Source organism: Doryrhamphus excisus, linkage group LG9 (assembly GCF_037039965.1).
Source record: "Doryrhamphus excisus strain RoL-2023G ecotype Guam linkage group LG9, RoL_Dexc_Guam_v1.1, whole genome shotgun sequence".
In the NCBI taxonomy this organism is placed as follows: domain Eukaryota; kingdom Metazoa; phylum Chordata; class Actinopteri; order Syngnathiformes; family Syngnathidae; genus Doryrhamphus; species Doryrhamphus excisus.
The window spans coordinates 11,604,127-11,624,187 of NC_136365.1; the positions used below are offsets into that span (position 1 = coordinate 11,604,127).

General features: G+C 49.0%; 1 protein-coding gene and 1 pseudogene across 1 annotated transcript; one reads left to right on the plus strand and one right to left on the minus strand.

The window, feature by feature from the left end:
* Positions 1 to 523: 523 nt before the first annotated feature.
* LOC144899787 (uncharacterized) lies at positions 524 to 6,968 on the minus strand (annotated as a pseudogene).
* A 1,035-nt stretch (positions 6,969 to 8,003) lies between these two features.
* On the plus strand, positions 8,004 to 18,944 carry LOC131136495 (arrestin domain-containing protein 3-like). The gene is made up of 6 exons (XM_058083381.2): positions 8,004 to 8,262; positions 8,419 to 8,479; positions 8,954 to 9,125; positions 9,203 to 9,290; positions 9,606 to 9,862; positions 18,757 to 18,944. Exons 1-6 carry the CDS (start codon positions 8,004 to 8,006, stop codon positions 18,874 to 18,876), a joined length of 957 nt encoding a protein of 318 aa, XP_057939364.2. The 3' UTR covers positions 18,877 to 18,944.
* Positions 18,945 to 20,061: the final 1,117 nt, after the last annotated feature.

The window sequence follows — 20,061 nt, forward strand, 5'->3', positions numbered from 1 at the left end:
ACCAGGCTAAATGCTACACCATGACTCTGATTCCATCTGTACATGGATCATCTTATGTCATCATTCATTTGTGGTCAGTAGTCAAACATTTTATACTTTTAATAGATGTGTGAGGCTGCACGACGGCCAAGTGGTTAGCACGCAGGCCTCACAGCTAGGAGACCCGAGTTCAATTCCACCCTCGGCCATCTCTGTGTGGAGTTTGCATGTTCTCCCCTTGCATGTGTGGGTTTTCTCTGGGGACTCCAGCTTCCTCCCACATTCCAAAAACAACAACAACAAAAAAAACATGCATGGTTGGTTAATTGGTAACTCCAAATTGCCCATAGGTATGAATGTGGGTGGGAATGGCTGGCGACCAGCCAGGTTGTACAGCTGGGATTGGCTCCAGCACCCTCTGCGACCCTGGTAGGGATAAGTGGTAGAAAATGAATGAATAATTGATGAAACACCTCAAGGGTGCGGCTTGGACACATCCTCAGTGAAGAACCTAGGGTCATTGGGTGTTTCGGGTCTTTGATCTTCAGACACCCTCACCTTGGCGACCCAACCGGGGGTGATCAGGCCCCGGTTTGTGTCCAAGCAGCGTGCTACTCCATGCGTCTCCCCTCTTGATCCACAGCCACCTCGAGGCTTTTTCGGCTGCCTCGCTGATGTTTTTGGTGGCCCTTCTTTCTTGCAGCCCTCTGATGCCAAGCAGCTCGAGTGCTCGATGTAACGACTGCCCTGGAAAGCCTCTGCAGCCCACTTCTACGGGCTCACAGCGGGCCCTCCAGCCTCTCTCTCTACACAACTCCACCATCTCCAGGTATTTGGCCTTCTTACGCTCGTGGGCCTCCTCCATCCGGTCTTCCCAGGGGACTGTAAGTTCCAGCAGCACCGCTTGTTTTGTTGCGTCCGATGTTAAGACCAGGTCTGGCCTCAGTGACGTCCTGGCTATGTGCTCTGGAAACTTCAGTTGCCTCCCGAGGTCCACGAGCAACCTCCAGTCACGGGCTGTGGCTAGCAGTCCAGTCGGGACTTTATGTCCTGCCGGGTGTTTCTCCCCAGCCCTGACGAAGGTGATGTTCTGCCTACTCTGGGGCTGGTGCTTGCTCTGTTGGATCCCGGTGCAGATGGTGTCTGCTACTGCCTTCAGCACCTGGTCATGGCGCCATGTGTATCTCCCCTCTCCCAGGGCTTTCGGGCAGCAGCTCAGGATGTGCTCCAGGGAACCCCGTGCCGAGCACAGTGGGCATGCTGGGGTTTCTGCTAGCCCCCAGCTGTGAAGGTTTGATGGACTTGGGAGCACATTGTACACTGCCTGAATCAGGAACTTGAGTCTGGCTGGTTCTGACTTCCAAAGTTCTGACCAGGTGATCTTCCGTGCCGATGCCTGGTCCCAATTAGTCCATGCTCCTTGCTGGCGCATGGCCACTGTCCTGGTTCGGCGTTCCTCTTCCACCTCTGCACGGATCTCTCCCTGCACCATCTGACGTCTCTCTCGTCCCTGGGCCTCATCGTAGCGTGGTCTTATGTGGCAACCAAGACCAGCTCGTCCAACTGCCACTGACCCTACTAAGACGCCATGCCTTAGTCTTGCTTCAGCCTGGTCGACTGCCTCTTGCGCCTGCCACTTCCTCCCCGTTCTGACCGTGATGCCTGCGGAGGAGACTCTGGTGTCGGCTGAGTCCCTGTACAGCAGCACCTCTCTGGCTCTGGTGACTTTGAACTCCTCGGTCAGGCCAGTAAAGGGGAGTTGCAGCTTGTTGGTATTCCCATACAGGGCGATGCTGCTTAGACTCTTTGGCAAGCCTAGCCACCTGCGCAGGTACTGCTGATGTTGCGTTCGAAGCCCTCCACCGTGGATACTGGGACTTCATAGATCAGTAGTGGCCACAGGAGTCTCGGCAGGATACCATGCTGGTATATCCATGCCTTGAACTTCCCCGGGAGGCCCGACCTGTCCACTACTGATAGCCAGGTCTTCAACTCTGCGTTGGCTGACTGCACCGCTGCCTTGTCTTTCAGCGTGCTGTCGAAGATCTTCCCCAGGCTCTTCACGGGCTTCTCCGACACTGATGGAATGGGGACTCCATTCAAGTTGAAGCGGTGTTTATCCTCAACTTTCCTCTTCCTCAGGACCAGGACCTGGACTTGGCTGGTTTGAACATCATACTCGCCCAAGTGATGCTCCTTTCCAGTCCACGGAGAAGCCACCTGCACCCTGTCACTGATGTTGCTGTGACCGTCAGATCGTCCATGAAGGCTCGGATCGGAGGTTGGCGAACGCCAGATTTGGACAGGGGGCCCCTACACTCCACTTCTGCTGCCTTGACAAGCATATTCATCGCCAGTGAAAAGAGCGTCACTGATATGGTGCAACCAGTGATGATGCCCTTCTCAAGGCGGTGCCATGCCGATGTTGCTGTCCCAGAGGTGAACCTCAGACTGAAGCTGCTGTAGTAGTCCTGTATGAGTTCAGTGATCTTCTCTGGAACGTGGTGTGTTGTCAAAGCTGTTGTTACCAGTTTGTGTGGAATGGATCCGTAGGCATTGGCAAGGTCAAGCCAAAGGACTGCCAGATTTCCTCTGCTTTCTCTTGCCTCACGGATCAGCTGGGTGACCACCCCTGTGTGTTCCAAACAGCCTGGCATGCCTGGAATTCCTCCCTTCTGCACAATGAATGTGTGAGGCATATTAAGGGCTTAAACCTGTCACCCGAGTGAACAATGGCAACTGAAAAGAAATGGGGAGAATTCTGGGGATGATTCTAATCTAATAATGCCAACATCCATTGTTATTGCGTTTGTGGAATAGATTGAGTTGACATGAATTGTCTCTTTGACCAACCACTCCCGCCCCATTTGTCCATTGCTCCAAAGCCTTTCCCACAATCTCATGTATTTATCGCTGTACACAAGTTTCTGTTTTTCTTTCTCCTCCCTTTGTCCTTCCATCTAGCTGTTGTTCATTCCAAATCAGACGTTTTCTTTTTTAATCCATATTCATGTAATTTCTATATGGCAGTCTTGGGCTTCTGATAGGGATCGAAGGGACTCTTAGACTGCTAGAGGTCTTAAAAGCTTGTCTGATTTACAGTAATAACTTGGCATATGTCCAGAAATGCCATTATGGAGGCTCCCCCTCAGCCACCAAAACACACACACACACACACAAACAACGTTTAACAAAGTTGGAATGCTAAAGAACATGTAGTCGGATCACTGCACCATGCACTTTGTCAGACAACATTGATTTTATGGGAAAACATTTTTCTTTGGAAAATGTCCATTAAACAATACTTCATTGAATTCAATGCCATTGATTATTGTAAAAGCATTGAAATTTAGTTTGCCATCAATGAACGAATCATCAAAGATCTTGACATAAGTCTAATTTCAACACTTTCACTTTCTGTTACTAATTCTTTTTTTGTTGAATGTTTTTCGGGAACAAAATCTGATTCACCTTTTTTGCAAGCTCAGCCAGGCTCACATTCCACCTGGACTTGAAACAGGGTCTCATTTTTGGGCCTTTATATTGGGCCTTTAGAGCAGCTACACATAAAAGGCTTTCAAGATCTTCCAGACTCAGCACCTCTTCCTTAGGTTTTCTGCCTCCCACCCCAACGGTTTGTGTAATTTACTCCACTTTCGCCCTTTTCCAGGTACACCTCCTGCTGAGACCACTCCGCCGTGATTGGTCACACTCCCTGCGCTTGTTGTATTCACACTCAGTGCTACACAGACAATCGCTTTTGTCCGATTAATTAAGATTAGAGAAAATAAACACAGTTAGGACACTGATAAATTGTTATTTACAGCTTGGTCTTCTGCTGACTCAACACCACAAAGTAACGCTGGTTTGGTAGACAGTTTCGTGCCTTTGACAGATGAGCATATTTTTCTATTTTTCTCTCAGCAACTCCAACCACTTCTGCCTACCACGTTCCTCTTTAGGGACAAACATCTCCTGGGAGCCATTGTTTGATGTGCTAACATGGTGAACAGAGCGAAGCAGAGCAGGGTTGCTGGGCATGCCCATATAAGGATGTCCGTGTTGCGTTGACATCAGTGGAACTCTGTGTTAAAAGGGACTCACTTCGAAGTACGAGTAATTATCTGGCACGTTAGTGTTGTTTCAAACGATAACACATCATTCTAACAACATTTATAGGTCAGAAAAGTAGAAAAGTCCCTTGGAGGTCCCCTTTCAAGTGTCAGGGGGTAAGGTTTACCAATGTACTTTTGTGCAGCCACACTGGCTGACATCCGTTAAGTCTAGTTAGGATCGGCTGGGTCAGGGTCAGAAACCTTTCCCATCAAAAAAGCCATTTTGCTTTCTCCATAGTAAAGAAAAATATCCTGGAGCGGCACAACATTACACAGCTTATAAACTTTTAAAGGTTTATAAGAAGAGAATTCAACAAACAGAAGTGTAGAGTGCACCTGTAGGACTAGTTTTTAAAAACAATTCCAACACTGAAATACGTATTTGTGTTAGATTACTGTGATTGGCTGGCGACCAGTCCAGGGTGTACCCCACCTCACGCCCGAAGACAGCTGGGATAGGCTCCAGCACCCCCGCGACCCTTGTGAGGAAAAGCGGTATAAAATGAATGAATGAATGAATGTGTTAGATTAAAACAAGATGTTGCCTACTTGAACATAAAAAAGCCCAGTAGATTCGGTTATCAGTGCTGTGTGCTCAATATTGTTTGCATCACTTGACTCATCACAGGAAATTGAATATGCTGATGCTGAATTAATGTCACCAATTCGCCTACTGGTGATTTTTGTTGAAATTCTGTTTGTCCTGTCCTTGACCGTCTTTGTAGAGACATTTCATTTCACGAATAATTTCCTGGATATATTTTTAAATTCAGGGAATTTAAAAATTGTCACGAGCAGGCTTGCGAGCTTAGCGATGCGACCCCAGGATGCAGAGAGCAGGACCAAAAATGTAGGCAAAAGGGATTTAATGGCATTTAAGCAATGTAGCCAGCAACTACAGGCAAACCAAAAACAATGAAGCCACAAACGAAAAGAGCACACACCTGAACTAAATAGGGAGTGGAAATTAGAGACAGGTGTGTGAACTGAGTCAGAGAGCAGAAGGGAGAAGTAGAAAGGAAGTTGAACCAAAATAAGGGCATGAAAACCGAACTGAGGCAAAAAAGGAAACTAAAGGAGCTGTCACGAGAGGGTGACGCCCACATCGTGACAGTACCCCCCCCTTAAGGACGGATCCCAGACGTCCAAAAAGTCCACAGACAAAGAGGGATGGGAGGCGGGGGGACCGGAGGTGGGTTGCTGGCCGGACCTCTCCGGAGGTCGGCCAGGGTGGCAAGGCCACGCAGGAGGGCGGCCCGCAGGGTGAGCAGCCCGAAGGGAACCGGGCTCCTCTGGAGGATGGCCATGACGGCAGGCCCAGCAGAAGCCATGGGTGGACCCCTCTGGGGGCCGCGCAGGGTGGTGGGCCTGGCCGGGGAGGCCCGCCCGCCGTGGAAGAGGTGGCGCCGGAGGAGGCGGCTGAGGCGACGGCGTGGCGTCCCGCCGTGGAAGAGGTGGCGCCGGAGGAGGCGGCTGCGGCGAGGCGACCCGCCGTGGAAGAGGTGGTGCCGGAGGAGGTGGCTGCGGCGACGGCGTGGCGTCCCGCCGTGGAAGAGGTGGCGCCGGAGGAGGCGGCGGCGGCGGCGGCGTGGCGTCCCGCCGTGGAAGAGGTAGCGCCGGAGGAGGCGGCGGCGGCGTGGCGTCCCGCCGTGGAAGAAGTAGCGCCGGAGGAGGCGGCGGCGGCGTGGCGTCCCGCCGTGGAAGAGGTAGCGCCGGAGGAGGCGGCGGCGGCGTGGCGTCCCGCCGTGGAAGAGGTAGCGCCGGAGGAGGCGGCGGCGGCGTGGCGTCCCACCGTGGAAGAGGTGGCGCCGGAACACGAGGAACGGACTCTCGGTCTTGGCTGGACTGTGGAGCAGAGGAACAGCACAGTGAGTCTTGGCCGAGAGGTAACCTACCGGACAGCACATCCCGGCCAGCTGGAAGAACCGGTTGCGCTGGCGGTCCGGCGGGCTGTTCCTCATCAGGCGACCAGCTGAGGGCATCATCCCCACACCCCTCGGACAGGGTGTGATGTGCGTCCTCCAACTCACGGCTGGTCATACTAGCCCCCCCTTCCGAAGGCGGATTCCAGACGCCGTATGCTGCTGGATGTGGAACCAGGGACGGGAGGAGGGGGACCTGGAGGAGGGTCTTGAGTTCAGCCCGCTCTGCTGCCCGGACCAGGTCTAGAAGGGACCTCAGGCGGGGTTTGGGCTTGGGAGGGGTCTGGAGTATCAAGCCACTGGACAGGAGAGCCAGGGGATGCTGCGGCTTGGGGCTGCGCGGCTTGGGCACAGGAGGAATCCGGGGAGTCACGCAGCTTGGCACGGAAGCCGGGGTTTGGGAACCCTTGGGGCTGCGTGGTTTGGGCACAGGAGGAATCTGGGCCGTCACGCAGCTTGGCACGGGAGCCGGGGTTTGGGAACCCTTGAGGCTGCGTGGCTTTGGCACAGGAGGGGAACGTGCGCCGTGGTCCTCTTCGTGTTGCATGGGAGGCAACGGGGATTCCGAAGAGGGAGGCGACTGGGGCTCAGCGGGCTGTCGTAACGGGGGCACCATCAATAGTCGTGTGATGGGCCGGCACTCAGCGACAGCGTGGGGGGTTAATTCCGCCTTGGCGTGGCATGGCGTGGAGGAAGGGGGTGCCCTCACCTTACAGCCACGTGAACCTTTTGCAGAGGTCGGCCGAGACATGCGTCGGCGTCGTGGTCGGATAGGCTTGTCCATTGCGGGTCCCGAATACACCCACGCCATGGGGATAAGCGTGCCGTCCGGCCCCCAAACCATATCCTCCAGCTCCTCCGGGGTAAACATGGCTGATTCCTTCTCCATGGCCTTCAAGATCTGCCAAGTCCAGAAATCGCTCTCCGCGAGGTCGTCTTGTGGTGGCTTCATTCTGTCACGAGCAGGCTTGCGAGCTTAGCGATGCGACCCCAGGATGCAGAGAGCAGGACCAAAAATGTAGGCAAAAGGGATTTAATGGCATTTAAGCAATGTAGCCAGCAACTACAGGCAAACCAAAAACAAAGACAATGAAGCCACAAACGAAAAGAGCACACACCTGAACTAAATAGGGAGTGGAAATTAGAGACAGGTGTGTGAACTGAGTCAGAGAGCAGAAGGGAGAAGTAGAAAGGAAGTTGAACCAAAATAAGGGCATGAAAACCGAACTGAGGCAAAAAAGGAAACTAAAGGAGCTGTCACGAGAGGGTGACGCCCACATCGTGACAAAAAATGTTTTTATGAACGTTTCCTTCATGTTTGCCGTGGGTTACCGACCCCTGGGTAAAAAAAAATTGCCTGAGAAATCACCACAAACATAATACTAAATGAACACACTAAAATGGCCCATTTCAACAAACTTTGCTTTGCTTCTTCCTACTCCTTTTGGACATGTTCATTCATTCATTCATTCCTCTCCCAGCTGTCTTCGGATGAGAGGTGGGGTACACCCTGGACTGGTTGCCAGCCAATCACAGGGCACATATAGACAAACAACCATTCACACTCACATTCATACCTATGGACAATTTGGAGCGGCCAATTAACCTAGCATGTTTTTGGAATGGGGGAGGAAATTATGTGAAACTGTTAATTCTAGTATGTGATGTATAATGAAGTAAAAGAAATGAAATATATCTTTAAATAAAAACAACCCTTTGACATTCGCTAATTAGCAAATGTGGATTTATTGAAACCTTTTATACCAACCTACAAGTCCCGTGAAAACTATGAATTCAGGATGTTTCCGGTGTATTTAGCTGATGTGAGGCCCTTAGCTTGGGTTACCTCGGTGAATGCGACACCTCCAGCCCTGATCACATGACCATGAGACACAAATGCAGGTTCAACAGAAGTCCATTACTTGACCGGATTCATTGCCTGCGTTGACTCTACACAACCAAGAAGTGCGACTGATGTGACCTTGCCATGATGATCAAGTGTTTCTCTGTGGAGTACGATCAGATGAATGAAAGAGCAACGTTCTCTCCGGGAGACACTCTCTCTGGCAGAGTGACTGTGGAGGCCAGGAAAGAGACCAAAGTGCAGTGTTTGATGGTCAAAGCCAAAGGGAAGGCTGAGGTCAAATGGTGTGATCAAGATGGGCCAACCACAACGCTCAACCAAGAGAAGAAGCACTACTTCCATTTGGAGATCATTATTCTTCAGGACAAAAATAAAGGCGATGGTCTGTATTGCTTTGTCTTTGTGTGAAGAATTTGGTCAAAGTTAAACTAAAACCTCTAACTATCCCCGTTCCAAGTTTTGTCCTAAGGATTAGAATTTTCAAAATCACTAATAATCTTTTTTCACTGTGTTGTGTCATTTTTTTTCTTCCTACAAGGTTCAGAAATTGTTGGTCAAGGGAGAAATGTGTACCCTTTCACCTTTGTAATTCCAAATATGTGAGTATGCTTCTTTTAAGTCCAGTATGTAGACAAAAGTATTGGGACACACTTCTGATTGAATAAATAATCCAACATTAGCATGCCAACATGCTAACCAATAGACCACCGTGCACTGACCACCATCTGTCTATAAAGTCCCAGAAAAGAAGCGCGATCCATTCTTGTTGTTCTTGATGCTTTGTCTGGATACTCAATTTCAAAAAATGATACGGACTAGTTTTCTTGGCGTGTGCACGGATGACAACTGGGATGGTATATGAAAGTTCACAGCTATATTTTTGGTAATAATAATAGTTTTCATTGAAAAACAAATCCTCGGGTGTACAGGAACCAAGGTACTGCTGTAGCTACAAAGAAGAGGCAAACTCCATATTTTCTTCTCTTTGGTGAAGGTGTCTTAAAATGTTCCGTATGCCCATTTTCATACTAAATAAAACCTCTGGAACTCATGTAATCATCATTTCCTGACAGAGATATGCCTTCATCGTACGAGGGAAAATGGGGCAGAATTGAATACTCTTTAAAAGCAAAGCTGAGCATGTCAATCTGGAGCATCCACAAAAGGAAGATTGAATTTCCGTTTCTGACCAATGCTGAATTCCCATTTGCTTCCAAATCAGAAATGATCATCATTGGACTTCAGGTATGGACTATTGCTGAGATCAGCAGGATGTTCTTGTCAGAAGTGTTCTTTCTGACATGTGTGTCTGTGTCTCATAGGAGCAGCAATCTGCAATGAAAATGTCATTTTATGGATCTGGAAAGGTGACTTTGAATGTTAGCTCAGAAAAAACGGGACTGAGGCAAGGTAAGCACATTTCGAAAGCCACTATTTCCGCCATCACACTCAAATGGTGCAATGACAACAAAGGCATCTTACTACATTCCTAAATAGTGTTCAACATAATCTGATGGCCCAGTGGTTTACGCACTTTGACTTCCACGAAGGCTGCATGTGATTGTTTACCAATATGTGCCTTATGATTGACCATCTGGGGTGTATTCCGGCTTTCGCCCAAAGTGAGCTAGCATAGGCTCTGGCTCCATGCAACCCTAAACAGGACAAGCAGTAGAAAATGGATGAATGGCAAACTTGATAAGTGGCATTTGTCTCTCCTTGTAGGTGAAACCATGCAAGTGTCTGTTGAAGTACTTAACGACTCAACTCAGGCGGTAACACCCAAATTCTACCTTTGTGAGAAACAGACCTTTGTCGCTCAGTCAAAGACTATTGTGCACATCAATGAGATCCTCTTCGGGACGGGAGAGTCAGTCCAAGCTCAGACCAATCGGACCATAAGGAATGTTCTGAGTATCCCTTCACAGCTCCCCCCCACCTTCTTCAACTGCTCTTTGATGAAGCTCGAGCACACAATCAAGGTAATCATATGTAACGATATCAACAACTCTCAATTGTACCGTTTGTTATTTTCTTATGGTGGGAACAACATCAAATAATGTTTCAGTTTGTACAGTTTGCTAGTAGGCTCAAGTCACTTATTTGGACGCCAACCAGATTTTCCTTACACTCAAAATTGGAAAAAAAAAATATTGGCTGTTTGGAGAGGGACACCGTGTCTAGTATCTAGCACATCCATTGTTTTTGTTTGTAACAAACCGTCCGATACAGAAAGTTGGCCGCCTGATCCTCTGTTGGAGGAAATTCATCTTGTCCTCCCAGTTGTCAGCCGCACTGGCATAAAACCTGTGTCACGTGAAGCGCAATCGCATTGTTCATGCACGTCAACTGCTCCAAATCATCCACTCAGCACACCATTTGCGATATAAAGTGATCCTTGTCATTGTTTTGCTTCTTTAAGCATACGTGTTTACTTCATGCCCGTCTATTTGTTTACAAAGTGATGCATTTTCTTTCTTCACATACGCTTCATTAAGGATTTTACTTGTTTTTCTGTTTAGCTCTTCCTTATGTCATTCAACATTATCTACTTGTGCACTTGCTTCCTGGCTTTCTTCCATGTCCTCATCCTCTGTAGTTGTGGCGCCAAAGCAGATGCCTTTTTCTGCCCGTTACAAACATTGGTAGTCAACACCTTTGAAGATTGGATATTAGCAACAATTAGCTTGTCTTGATAGCAATTGTTAGCACTGGACATACTAACTGCATTTTTTTTATTTGACAAGTTAGTTCCTCATGCCAAACATTGTTCAAGTCAGTGGTGTCAAGTGGTGGGCTGGAAAACTGCCAAAATAGTTCATAACTTCCAGATCAGTGCCGAGCTCTTTTGACATCACAAATATATCTCATATTTAATATAATATATGTAATAATTGGGGGACTATAATGAGACGTTTTGATAAAAGTCTTATGCAGGGTAAAGAGTTTTGATCTGACAAATTTCAAGTATGAAATTGCTAAGGCTTCTGCTTGGACATTAACAGCGGCATCCATTGAACTCAAAAGCAGTCACACATTGCAAGCCAATGACCCAGGGAACGCTGAGTGCAAGTAAAGGTTAATGTAAAGCACTTAATGTGTGCTCCCAATCCTGCCTGGCAAACTGCCCCTTCCACATTACATTCTTTATCATTCACAGTTGCCATGCCATAGTTCCGTCTGAAAGACTCCTGGCTGCTCTGTCCCATGGAAGAGATTTTCTCTAAATAAGAAATATTTCCACATTTAATGTTGCGAGATCTTGTGAGACGAGAGTCACATTTATTTATTTATTTTTTAAAATTATTTTCTTTAATTAACTGGGATGGCAAGTGGACTTCCCTACCTTAAAAGGCACTCAAAGCTTTGGCTCTGTTAGTAAATGTACCTTGCGATGGCGCAGCATTCTCACAGCAGCCTCACTTGATTAGGAAGTGTGCTAATGTCAGCGAGTTTTGGTAAAAATGTTAAAAATGATTGAATCATACAGAAAATTCTGGCATCTGCGTGGAATGCTACTGCGATGATGAGAAGCTATGCAATTCAAAGTGTGAAGTGGCAAGACTGTATTCAGTTTTCCATGAACATTTGCTCCATTTATCTTCTAATTTATTCCTCAAAGGCTGCCATCAGCCAATGAAAATCTAGGTCACTGGAAATTTGAGTCGCTATTCAATTAATCAGTTAGAGGGTCGTGTAAACCGATCTGGCGGCCTCAGGCTGTGAGAGAGACAGGTGGTGTCATTCAGGGTTCACCACAGGAATCACATTAGTGTGGTGTTAATCCATGTCAATATTGTCACATGTACCCATATTTGAAAACATACACAATCATCACGCCCTCACTCTGTCACAGTTTTTCAAACATATTCATAAATTCATGCTGTTTTGATGTTGTTTCATGAGTAACAATGGTTAAATGCTCAAAAGTCCAAATATCAGGCATTCAGTGAACATGGTCGTGTATGTAGTGTAATATCTGACTTGTTGGGTGCATATTTAAGTAGCGCAGCCTGAAAAATGACGTGTGTATCATCAGCTAGCTAGAGTTGACAGCGTTAAAGCTGAGCGTCAGTCGTGTACAGAATGCATTTGTGGCGTGAGTTGTGTCTGACAGCAGCTCATGTGTGGATGCATACAGGATGTGATCCCCGCTTGTTAATAACATCATTGAAGTGCATTAGGAGTCTCTCCTTGACCACAAATTGCGGATTTATAGTTTTATTCTCCACTGATCACAAGGTGCCAGTTACATTACATTGATGAGACAATGCTACCACAGGAAATACGCTGTCAATGCTAATGTGTGTGTCTATGTTATGTCATTGTTATGTCTATGATATCGTATATTCTATTATTATATCTACGTACTGTATTTGGCAATATGAGTGTAAAGGTGACTATAGGGGTGTTGTTCCATGTCTGGAGTGCTCTAATAATGTTAAGAATCATATTAAGAAGGTTTTGCTCTATGAAAATATTCAATTGATAAAGAAGGAATCCTATTTTGTGTAAATTCTCTTTTCATGGTCAGCAGTGGGAGCAGTTTACCGCTATACACAAGGGATTACTGTACTGATGTACTGTAGGGTGACCGTATTTGGAAACTCAGCTCGGCAATGTGATACTGATCAGAATCAGAATGCCCTTTATTGTCATTTTACATATAGTAGAATGAAATTGCAGCAGCTCCATTTTCAGTGCAAGACAATATGACAGTACAAAATATAGAAATTAGACAAATAAATAGAAGGATTAGAAGAATAAATAATAAATAACAAAGGGTTTACATTGTAGAGGACGATTGGTTGCCTTGGTTATATCTTGTTGAGGGAGATGATGACTCGAGGAAAGAAACTGTTTTTTAATGTGTTTTTTGTGTCACGTATCGGCTAGGCTTTGTTGCGGTACGACCCCAGGATGCAGAGAGCAGGACCAATGGCAGGTAAATAATATTTATTTTTGGCTGTAATTGTAGCAGGCGGCAAAAAAGGCAACTCAGCAGCAGCGAGGACAAACGACAAACAAACAATGATCCAACAAAAGGAAAAGCACACACCTGAACTAAATAGGGAATCACAAATTAGAGACAGGTGTGGGTAACCATGGTAACTAAGGCAGACGGGGCAAAAGAGGAAGTCCAACACAAAACCAGAGTTTCCAAAAGGGAAATCAAAGCCCAGAACGGGAACATAAACAAACTGTCAAGCACGAACCCACACAGGGCGTGACAGTACCCCCCCCTCAAGGACGGATCCTAGACGTCCAAAATAGATAGCAGTCAAAGAGGGATGGGTGGTGGGGGGACCGGAGGTGGGTCGCCGACGGGACCCTTCAGGGGGCCTGCCGCCCCGGCGGAGCCAGCAAGACCCCTCCACGTGATGGAGGGAATGGTTGGGACGGTATACACCCTCCGGGGGGCGCCCTCGACCAAGCGCGAGGTAGGCATCCTCAGGCGGGCGCCCTGGGTGTAGAACCAGGTCTCCGGCCGAAAGTCTAGAGGCCGTCCGGCCCCGACGCGGAGACGGCAAGGATGCAGGCGTCCGGCCCTGACGCGGAGACGGCAAGGATGCAGGAGTCCGGTCCCGACGCGGAGACGGCGAAGAAGCAGGCGTCCGGTCCCGACGCGGAGACGGCGAAGAAGCAGGCGTCCGGTCCCGACGCGGAGACGGCGAAGAAGCAGGCGTCCGGTCCCGACGCGGAGACGGCGAAGAAGCAGGCGTCCGGTCCCGACGCGGAGACGGCGAAGAAGCAGGCGTCCGGTCCCGACGCGGAGACGGCGAAGAAGCAGGCGTCCGGTCCCGACGCGGAGACGGCGAAGAAGCAGGAGTCCGGTCCCGATGCTGAGACGGCGAAGAAGCAGGAGTCCGGTCCCGACGCGGAGACGGCAAAGAAGCAGGAGTCCGGTCCCGACGCGGAGACGGCAAAGAAGCAGGAGTCCGGTCCCGACGCGGAGACGGCGAAGAAGCGGGCGTCCGGTCCCGACGCGGCGACGGCGAAGCAGCGGGCGTCCGGCCCTGACGCGGCGACGGCGAAACAGCAGGCGTCGTCCATGCCAGAGCCTGACCATCTGCTCCAGCAAGCCCTGCTGCTCGTCCTGCAGGTGGAGTGGGCTGTGCCTCCTCACTCCCCCAGCAGGTGGCGCCATTCTCCCCTTCCATCGGCGGGCTGGGCTGTGCTTCCACCATAGCCCAGCAGGTGGTACTAGCCCCCCCTCTCGAAGGCGGATCCCAGACGCCGTAATCCGAGGGAGCCGAAACCAGGGCAGGGAGGAGGGAGGCTTGGAGGAGGGTCACTGGCTCCTCCAGGTCAGCAGTCCCGGCCACAGCCACTTGTTTGGGCCTGAAGCTGCACGGCTTGGGCACGGGCGGGATCAGGGACGCCGCGCAGCTTGGCATGAGAGCCGGGTCTTGAGAACCCCTCGGGCTGCGCGGCTTGGCCACAGGCGGAATCCGGGATGCCACGCAGCTTGGCACGGGAGCCGGGTCTTGGGAACCCCAGTGGCTGCGCGGCTTGGGCACAGGCGGAATCCGGGATGCCACGCAGCTTGGCACGGGAGCCGGGTCTTGGGAACCCCAGTGGCTGCGCGGCTTGGGGACTGGAGGAATCTGTGAGGCCACACAGCTTGGCGCAGGAACCGGGTCTTGAGAACACCTGAGGCTGCGTGGCTTGGGGACTGGGGGAATCTGTGAGGCCACACAGCTTGGCACGGGAGCCAGGTCTTGGAAACACCTGGGGCTGCGTGGCTTGGGAACTGGAGGAATCTGTGACGCCACGCAGCTTGGCACGGGAGCCGGGTCTTGAAAACCCCTGGGGCTACGTGGCTTGGGTACTGGAGGAATTTGTGAGGCCACGCAGCTTGGCACGTGAGCCGGGTCTTGGAAACCCCTGGGGCTGCGTGGCTTGGGAACTGGAGGAATCTGAGAGGCCACGCACCTTGGCACGGGAGCGCGTCTTGGACACACCAGGGGCTGCGTGGCTTGGGAACTGGAGGAATCCGGGGAGCCTCGCCACTTGCCACGGGAGCCGTCGGGGAACGCACGACAGGCTGTGACTCGGCCACAGCGAGAGGGTAGTGCTGTGCAGTGGCGTGACATGGCGAGGCGGAAGAGGGCGGCCACACCTCTTGGCGACGTGCCGTGCGTCGGCGTCGCCGCCGCGTCGGAGGGTGTGCAGCGGGTACCGGGAACACCGACGCCATGGGCACTAGGGTGCCGTCCGGCCCCCACACCATGGTATCCAGTTCCTCCGGCGTGTACCGGGCACATTCCTGCTCCATCGCCTCGAAGAACTGCCGGGTCCATTCGTCGAACTTCGCGAGATCGTCAACGGGTTCGTCGAAGCCGGCAGAGCGTGAGGGCTGGTCCACCTTAGCTCAGCGTGGAGCGGAGAACGAGCGTGCCGTCGCACCTTGGCGCCGCGGCTTGCGTCGGCGTCGCGGAGGGTTTGGAGTTTCCTCGGTGGGTCCGGGATACAGCCACGCCGTAGAGACATACGTGTCGTCCGGACCGCGCACCAAGTCCTCCATTTCCCATGGCGGTTTCGCCATCTCCTTGTCCTCCATGGCCTTGAGGAGCTGCCAGGTCCAGTAATCGCTCTCAGCGAGGTCGTCGTCGTTTGGTTGGATCATTCTGTCACGTATCGGCTAGGCTTTGTTGCGGTACGACCCCAGGATGCAGAGAGCAGGACCAATGGCAGGTAAATAATATTTATTTTTGGCTGTAATTGTAGCAGGCGGCAAAAAAGGCAACTCAGCAGCAGCGAGGACAAACGACAAACAAACAATGATCCAACAAAAGGAAAAGCACACACCTGAACTAAATAGGGAATCACAAATTAGAGACAGGTGTGGGTAACCATGGTAACTAAGGCAGACGGGGCAAAAGAGGAAGTCCAACACAAAACCAGAGTTTCCAAAAGGGAAATCAAAGCCCAGAACGGGAACATAAACAAACTGTCAAGCACGAACCCACACAGGGCGTGACATTTTGTCTGCCCTGATACATCTGTATCACCACCCAGAAGGTAGTCACTGAAACAATTGGATGATCCTGAGAGCTCTGCTGATGCACCGGGAGTTGTGGAGGTCTGCCAGGGAGGGGAGAGGGCAGCCGATGATCTTCTGTGCTGCTTTGACTGTCCTGTACAGCCGCTCTCTGTCTGAAGCAATGCAGCTCCAATACCAGATGGTTAGGCATTACGTCAGCAGGCTCTCAATGGAGGAGCGGTAGAAGGCCAGCAGAAGTTTCTGGGCCACGTTGTTTTTCTTGGGGACTCTCAGGAAGTGGTCAAATCACCGGAGATCTGGACTGCCAGGAATCTGAAATCATAGACCCTCTCACGTCCTCGCCATTGATGTAGAGGGGGAGGTGATCACTTTTCGTCCTCCTGAAGTCCATGATGATCTCTTTAGTCTTCCTGGTATTCAGTCAGGTCATTTTTTAGAGCACCAGGTTGTGAGTCTCTGAACCTCCTCTCTGCAGGCTGTCTCATCTCCGTTTGAGATCAGCCCGACCACGAATTTGACGATCATATTGTTCCTGTGGGCCGGACTGCATTTGTAGGTGTTGAGACAGTACAGCAGGGGGCACATGACACAGCCCTGTGGCGAGCCAATGCGGTGGGGGCCGAGCCTCACTTTCTGGGGCCTGTTGGTAATAAAGTCCATAATCCAGCTGCATGTGAGAGAGGGGATGCCGAGTGTGTTTTGTGTTTAGAATGTCCGGGATGATGGTATTGAAGGCCGAACTGTAGTCAACGAAGAGCAATCTAGCATCGATCTTGCTGCTGTTCCAGGTGACTCAACACGGCATGCAGAGTGTGATGGCGTCCTTTGTAGATCTATTCGTTCGGTTAGCGAACTGGTGGGGGTCAAGTGTGGGGGGGGGGGGGTAGTCCTTGATGTGTCGGAGTACTAGTCTCTCAAAACACTTCATGATTACTGGGGTGAGGGCAACAGGGCGGTAATCGTTCAGGCTGGTTGGAGGTGATTTCTTGGGGATGAGGATTATTGGGGCTGACTTTAGGCATGTTGGAACTATCATTTGAGCCAATGAGAGATTATGAGCGCTATTAATGAGAGATCTTGCAGAAGATGTGGGACAGCTGGTGAGCGCAAGCTCTAAGCACCTTGCCAGGTACTCTGTCAGGGCCGGGAGCTTTCCTGGGATTCACTCCCTTCAGCACACGTCTCACCTCCTGCTCCTCAAGAATGAGTGGTGGTGCAATTCAGCTCCTCTGCCAAGGACTTACACTGGTCTGCCATCACATCACAACCGCTGTAGTTGGTGATGCTCTTGATGGCCTGCCACACTTTCTGTGGTCTGTTGCTGGCGAGGTGGGACTCCATTTTCTCCTCGTAGTCCGCTTTGGCTTTCTTGATTCCTTTCCTCAGATGTAGGTAGTGTCCGGCTAGCTGTATGCTAGCGTCGGGGATCTTTGAAGTGAGCGAGGTTTCCGTGATGATGAGGGCACAACAATCCCGAACATAGCGGTTTCCAAAGAGCTGTAGTTTTAGGTCATCCGTCTTGTAGGTGAGACGTGGTGTTGGTGAGGGACAAGCTTGGGAGGGGTGGTTTGTGCGGTTGTAGCTTTAGCTTTAGCTTTAGCCGTTAGTCGGCTCTACAACCTTGCTTCTGCTTCCTCTCCCTCCTCCGTTTGCGCTACTTCACAGACCCGACAACAATCCACAGGGAGTCCGGCGGCCTAGCTAGTTCGCATGGGATGTTGTGGCTGGTATAAAAGTCCATCAAAACAGGCGTTTTATGTTGGTAACCAATTTCTAAAATATGTCCCTTGTTAACAAAGAACCAAAAAGATGTGATTAATCACGATTAAATATTTTAATCGATTGACAACCCTAGTTAAAACCCATATTTACAAAGTCATAAACTGTTTTTCTATGCTCTAATTACAAACGTATTAAATTTATTATTGAATGCCATATCATGGAAATGTATTTAACATGGTCGGGTTTGGCAATAATTAACTGGTATAAACGAGGGGACGACTGTATTACAAAATACGATCTATAACCAAAGACTCAAATTCAGTTAAAATGGTGAAATGGAATGAAATAATAGAAATAATGTCTCTTCTGTGTGACAAATAAGTATAACTATCTAACAAAAATATGGTATTTTTTTAAATATAGGCTATTTATTTATATATTTATATATTTATATATTTATATATTTATATATTTATATATTTATATATTTATATATTTATATATATACATGTATTTTTATTGATATGGAGTATTTGCAATTTTAAGACATTATTTGAAAAACAATGACAACCATAACATTCCCCCCCCCCCCCCCCCCCCCAAAAAAAAAAACGGCAAAAGAAAGACAATGGCTAGGGAAAGACATGAAAGTAGGACATGTCCTGGAAATGCAGGGTTGATTATTACTGGTGCTCTTCATGCAATACCAGTCCTACTGTGCGTCAAATAGAATATGTATTGATTTCCATAAGCATGCATCACTTGTATTCCTCCTTTATGTACACGCTCATAGAACTCGCTTTAATAGCTTAACTGAAACTTTTTCCCATTACAGTTCTTTTTTGCTATATTGATGTTTTATTATGTCGTATGAAAGGATGCAGACGACCACTTTTATACATTTTGATACATACCAATCTAATGTAGCTTAGTGTATGCCGAGCATTCTTAGCAAAACATTATTAGTAATATTAAATAATATATCTAATTAATAATTGATTAATTTTACTTGTAGACTAGGCTGCTGAGTGGTAGTAAAAAAACAGGCAGTCGCTGGACCACACTTTGGACACCCCTGAATGCAGTGATTCAAGTTTGTTTGTTCTGAGCTGCAAACTGCGGTTAAAATCAGAATTTTGGTTGCAGGTCACTCTTGGTGATCACTTGGCTAGAGATCCAGACATCAAACTTCCCCTGGTCATTCTGCTGGCTTCGTCCAAACCACATCACAAAAAACCCAAAGACAAGCTTGGGACGTGGAAGTAAAAGTGCCAGATTCATCGGCAGCAAACTAAACGAATCCAGCTAATGGTGAAATATAAGTTGTATTCTGTATCGTCTCCTTTGTGTTTTTATTGTGTGGCGTAGCCATGAACCACATAGTGTCTGAAAACATGATCAATATTATGACTCAGCATTTTTGTGATACAGGAAATGAAATGACCAAAATGTTTATTTACGTGTTTAAGTGAAATAAAATGATTTATTTTCAGGTGTTCATTTACAGCCATTCTTTGAGTTGCCAGTCATTTCTGGTTCTGGCGGTTCGACTGTGGTCCACTTGGACAAATTCCCAGTACAGCATTCTAGTGGGCAGGCATTGGTACTGGTACGTGGACAGGGCTGAACTTGGCTGCTAGAAACACGATAAGAGTAGACAGTAAAACAGCAAATTGCAGCAGTAATTGCCTTAAGGAGACATATTTTGGTCATTGATTGACCCTTTGTATCGAGTTGTGGTCTCCTATAGAGCAGCTACACACCATAACCAGCACAGAAAACATTGTAGATCTTCCAGAATCTGCACCTAGATGCAGCTCCAGCTGCATTATTTTTGGATTTGTGTTTCCTTCCAAAACGGCTGCTTTAATTTATTCCACCCATGGCGTGCCTCCGGGCACACCCACTCCACTATTATTGGTCACACTCCCAAACTACTTCCTGACTGCTGTGAACAACACTTTCCAATATACTCATGGGTATAGGAGTTGATAATGAATGAATACCCATGTACGGATGCTGTTCCTGGACTTCAGCTCAGCATTCAACACGATCATCCCCCAGGACCTGGTACGCAAGTTGGAGCCACTGGGCCTCAAGACCTCCCTGTGCAACTGGCTGCTTGACTTCCTCACAGATAGAACCCAGTATGTCAGAGTGGGCAACAACACATCCAGTGTCATCTCCCTGAACACCGGCTCACCCCAGGGATGTGTTCTGAGCCCCCTGTTGTTTACCCTAATGACCCATGACTGTCGCCCCAAGTACAGCAGCAACCATATCCTGAAGTATGCGGACGACACAACAGTTGTGGGCCTCATTCAGGACAACAACGAACTGGCTTACAGGGAGGAAGTGAAACATCTTGTGGATTGGTGCAAGGCGAACAACCTGATCCTGAATGTTGACAAAACAAAGGAGATCATCGTCGACTTCAGGAGATCCAGACCC

Bases quoted from the DNA above. Each gene is read 5' to 3' on its own strand.
- LOC131136495 (XM_058083381.2), top strand. From the start codon at position 8,004: ATGATGATCAAGTGTTTCTCTGTGGAGTACGATCAGATGAATGAAAGA. The intron at 8,263-8,418 runs GTCTGTATTGCT...TCTTCCTACAAG, and splicing joins GGACAAAAATAAAGGCGATG to GTTCAGAAATTGTTGGTCAA. The intron at 9,291-9,605 runs GTAAGCACATTT...CTCTCCTTGTAG, and splicing joins AAAAACGGGACTGAGGCAAG to GTGAAACCATGCAAGTGTCT.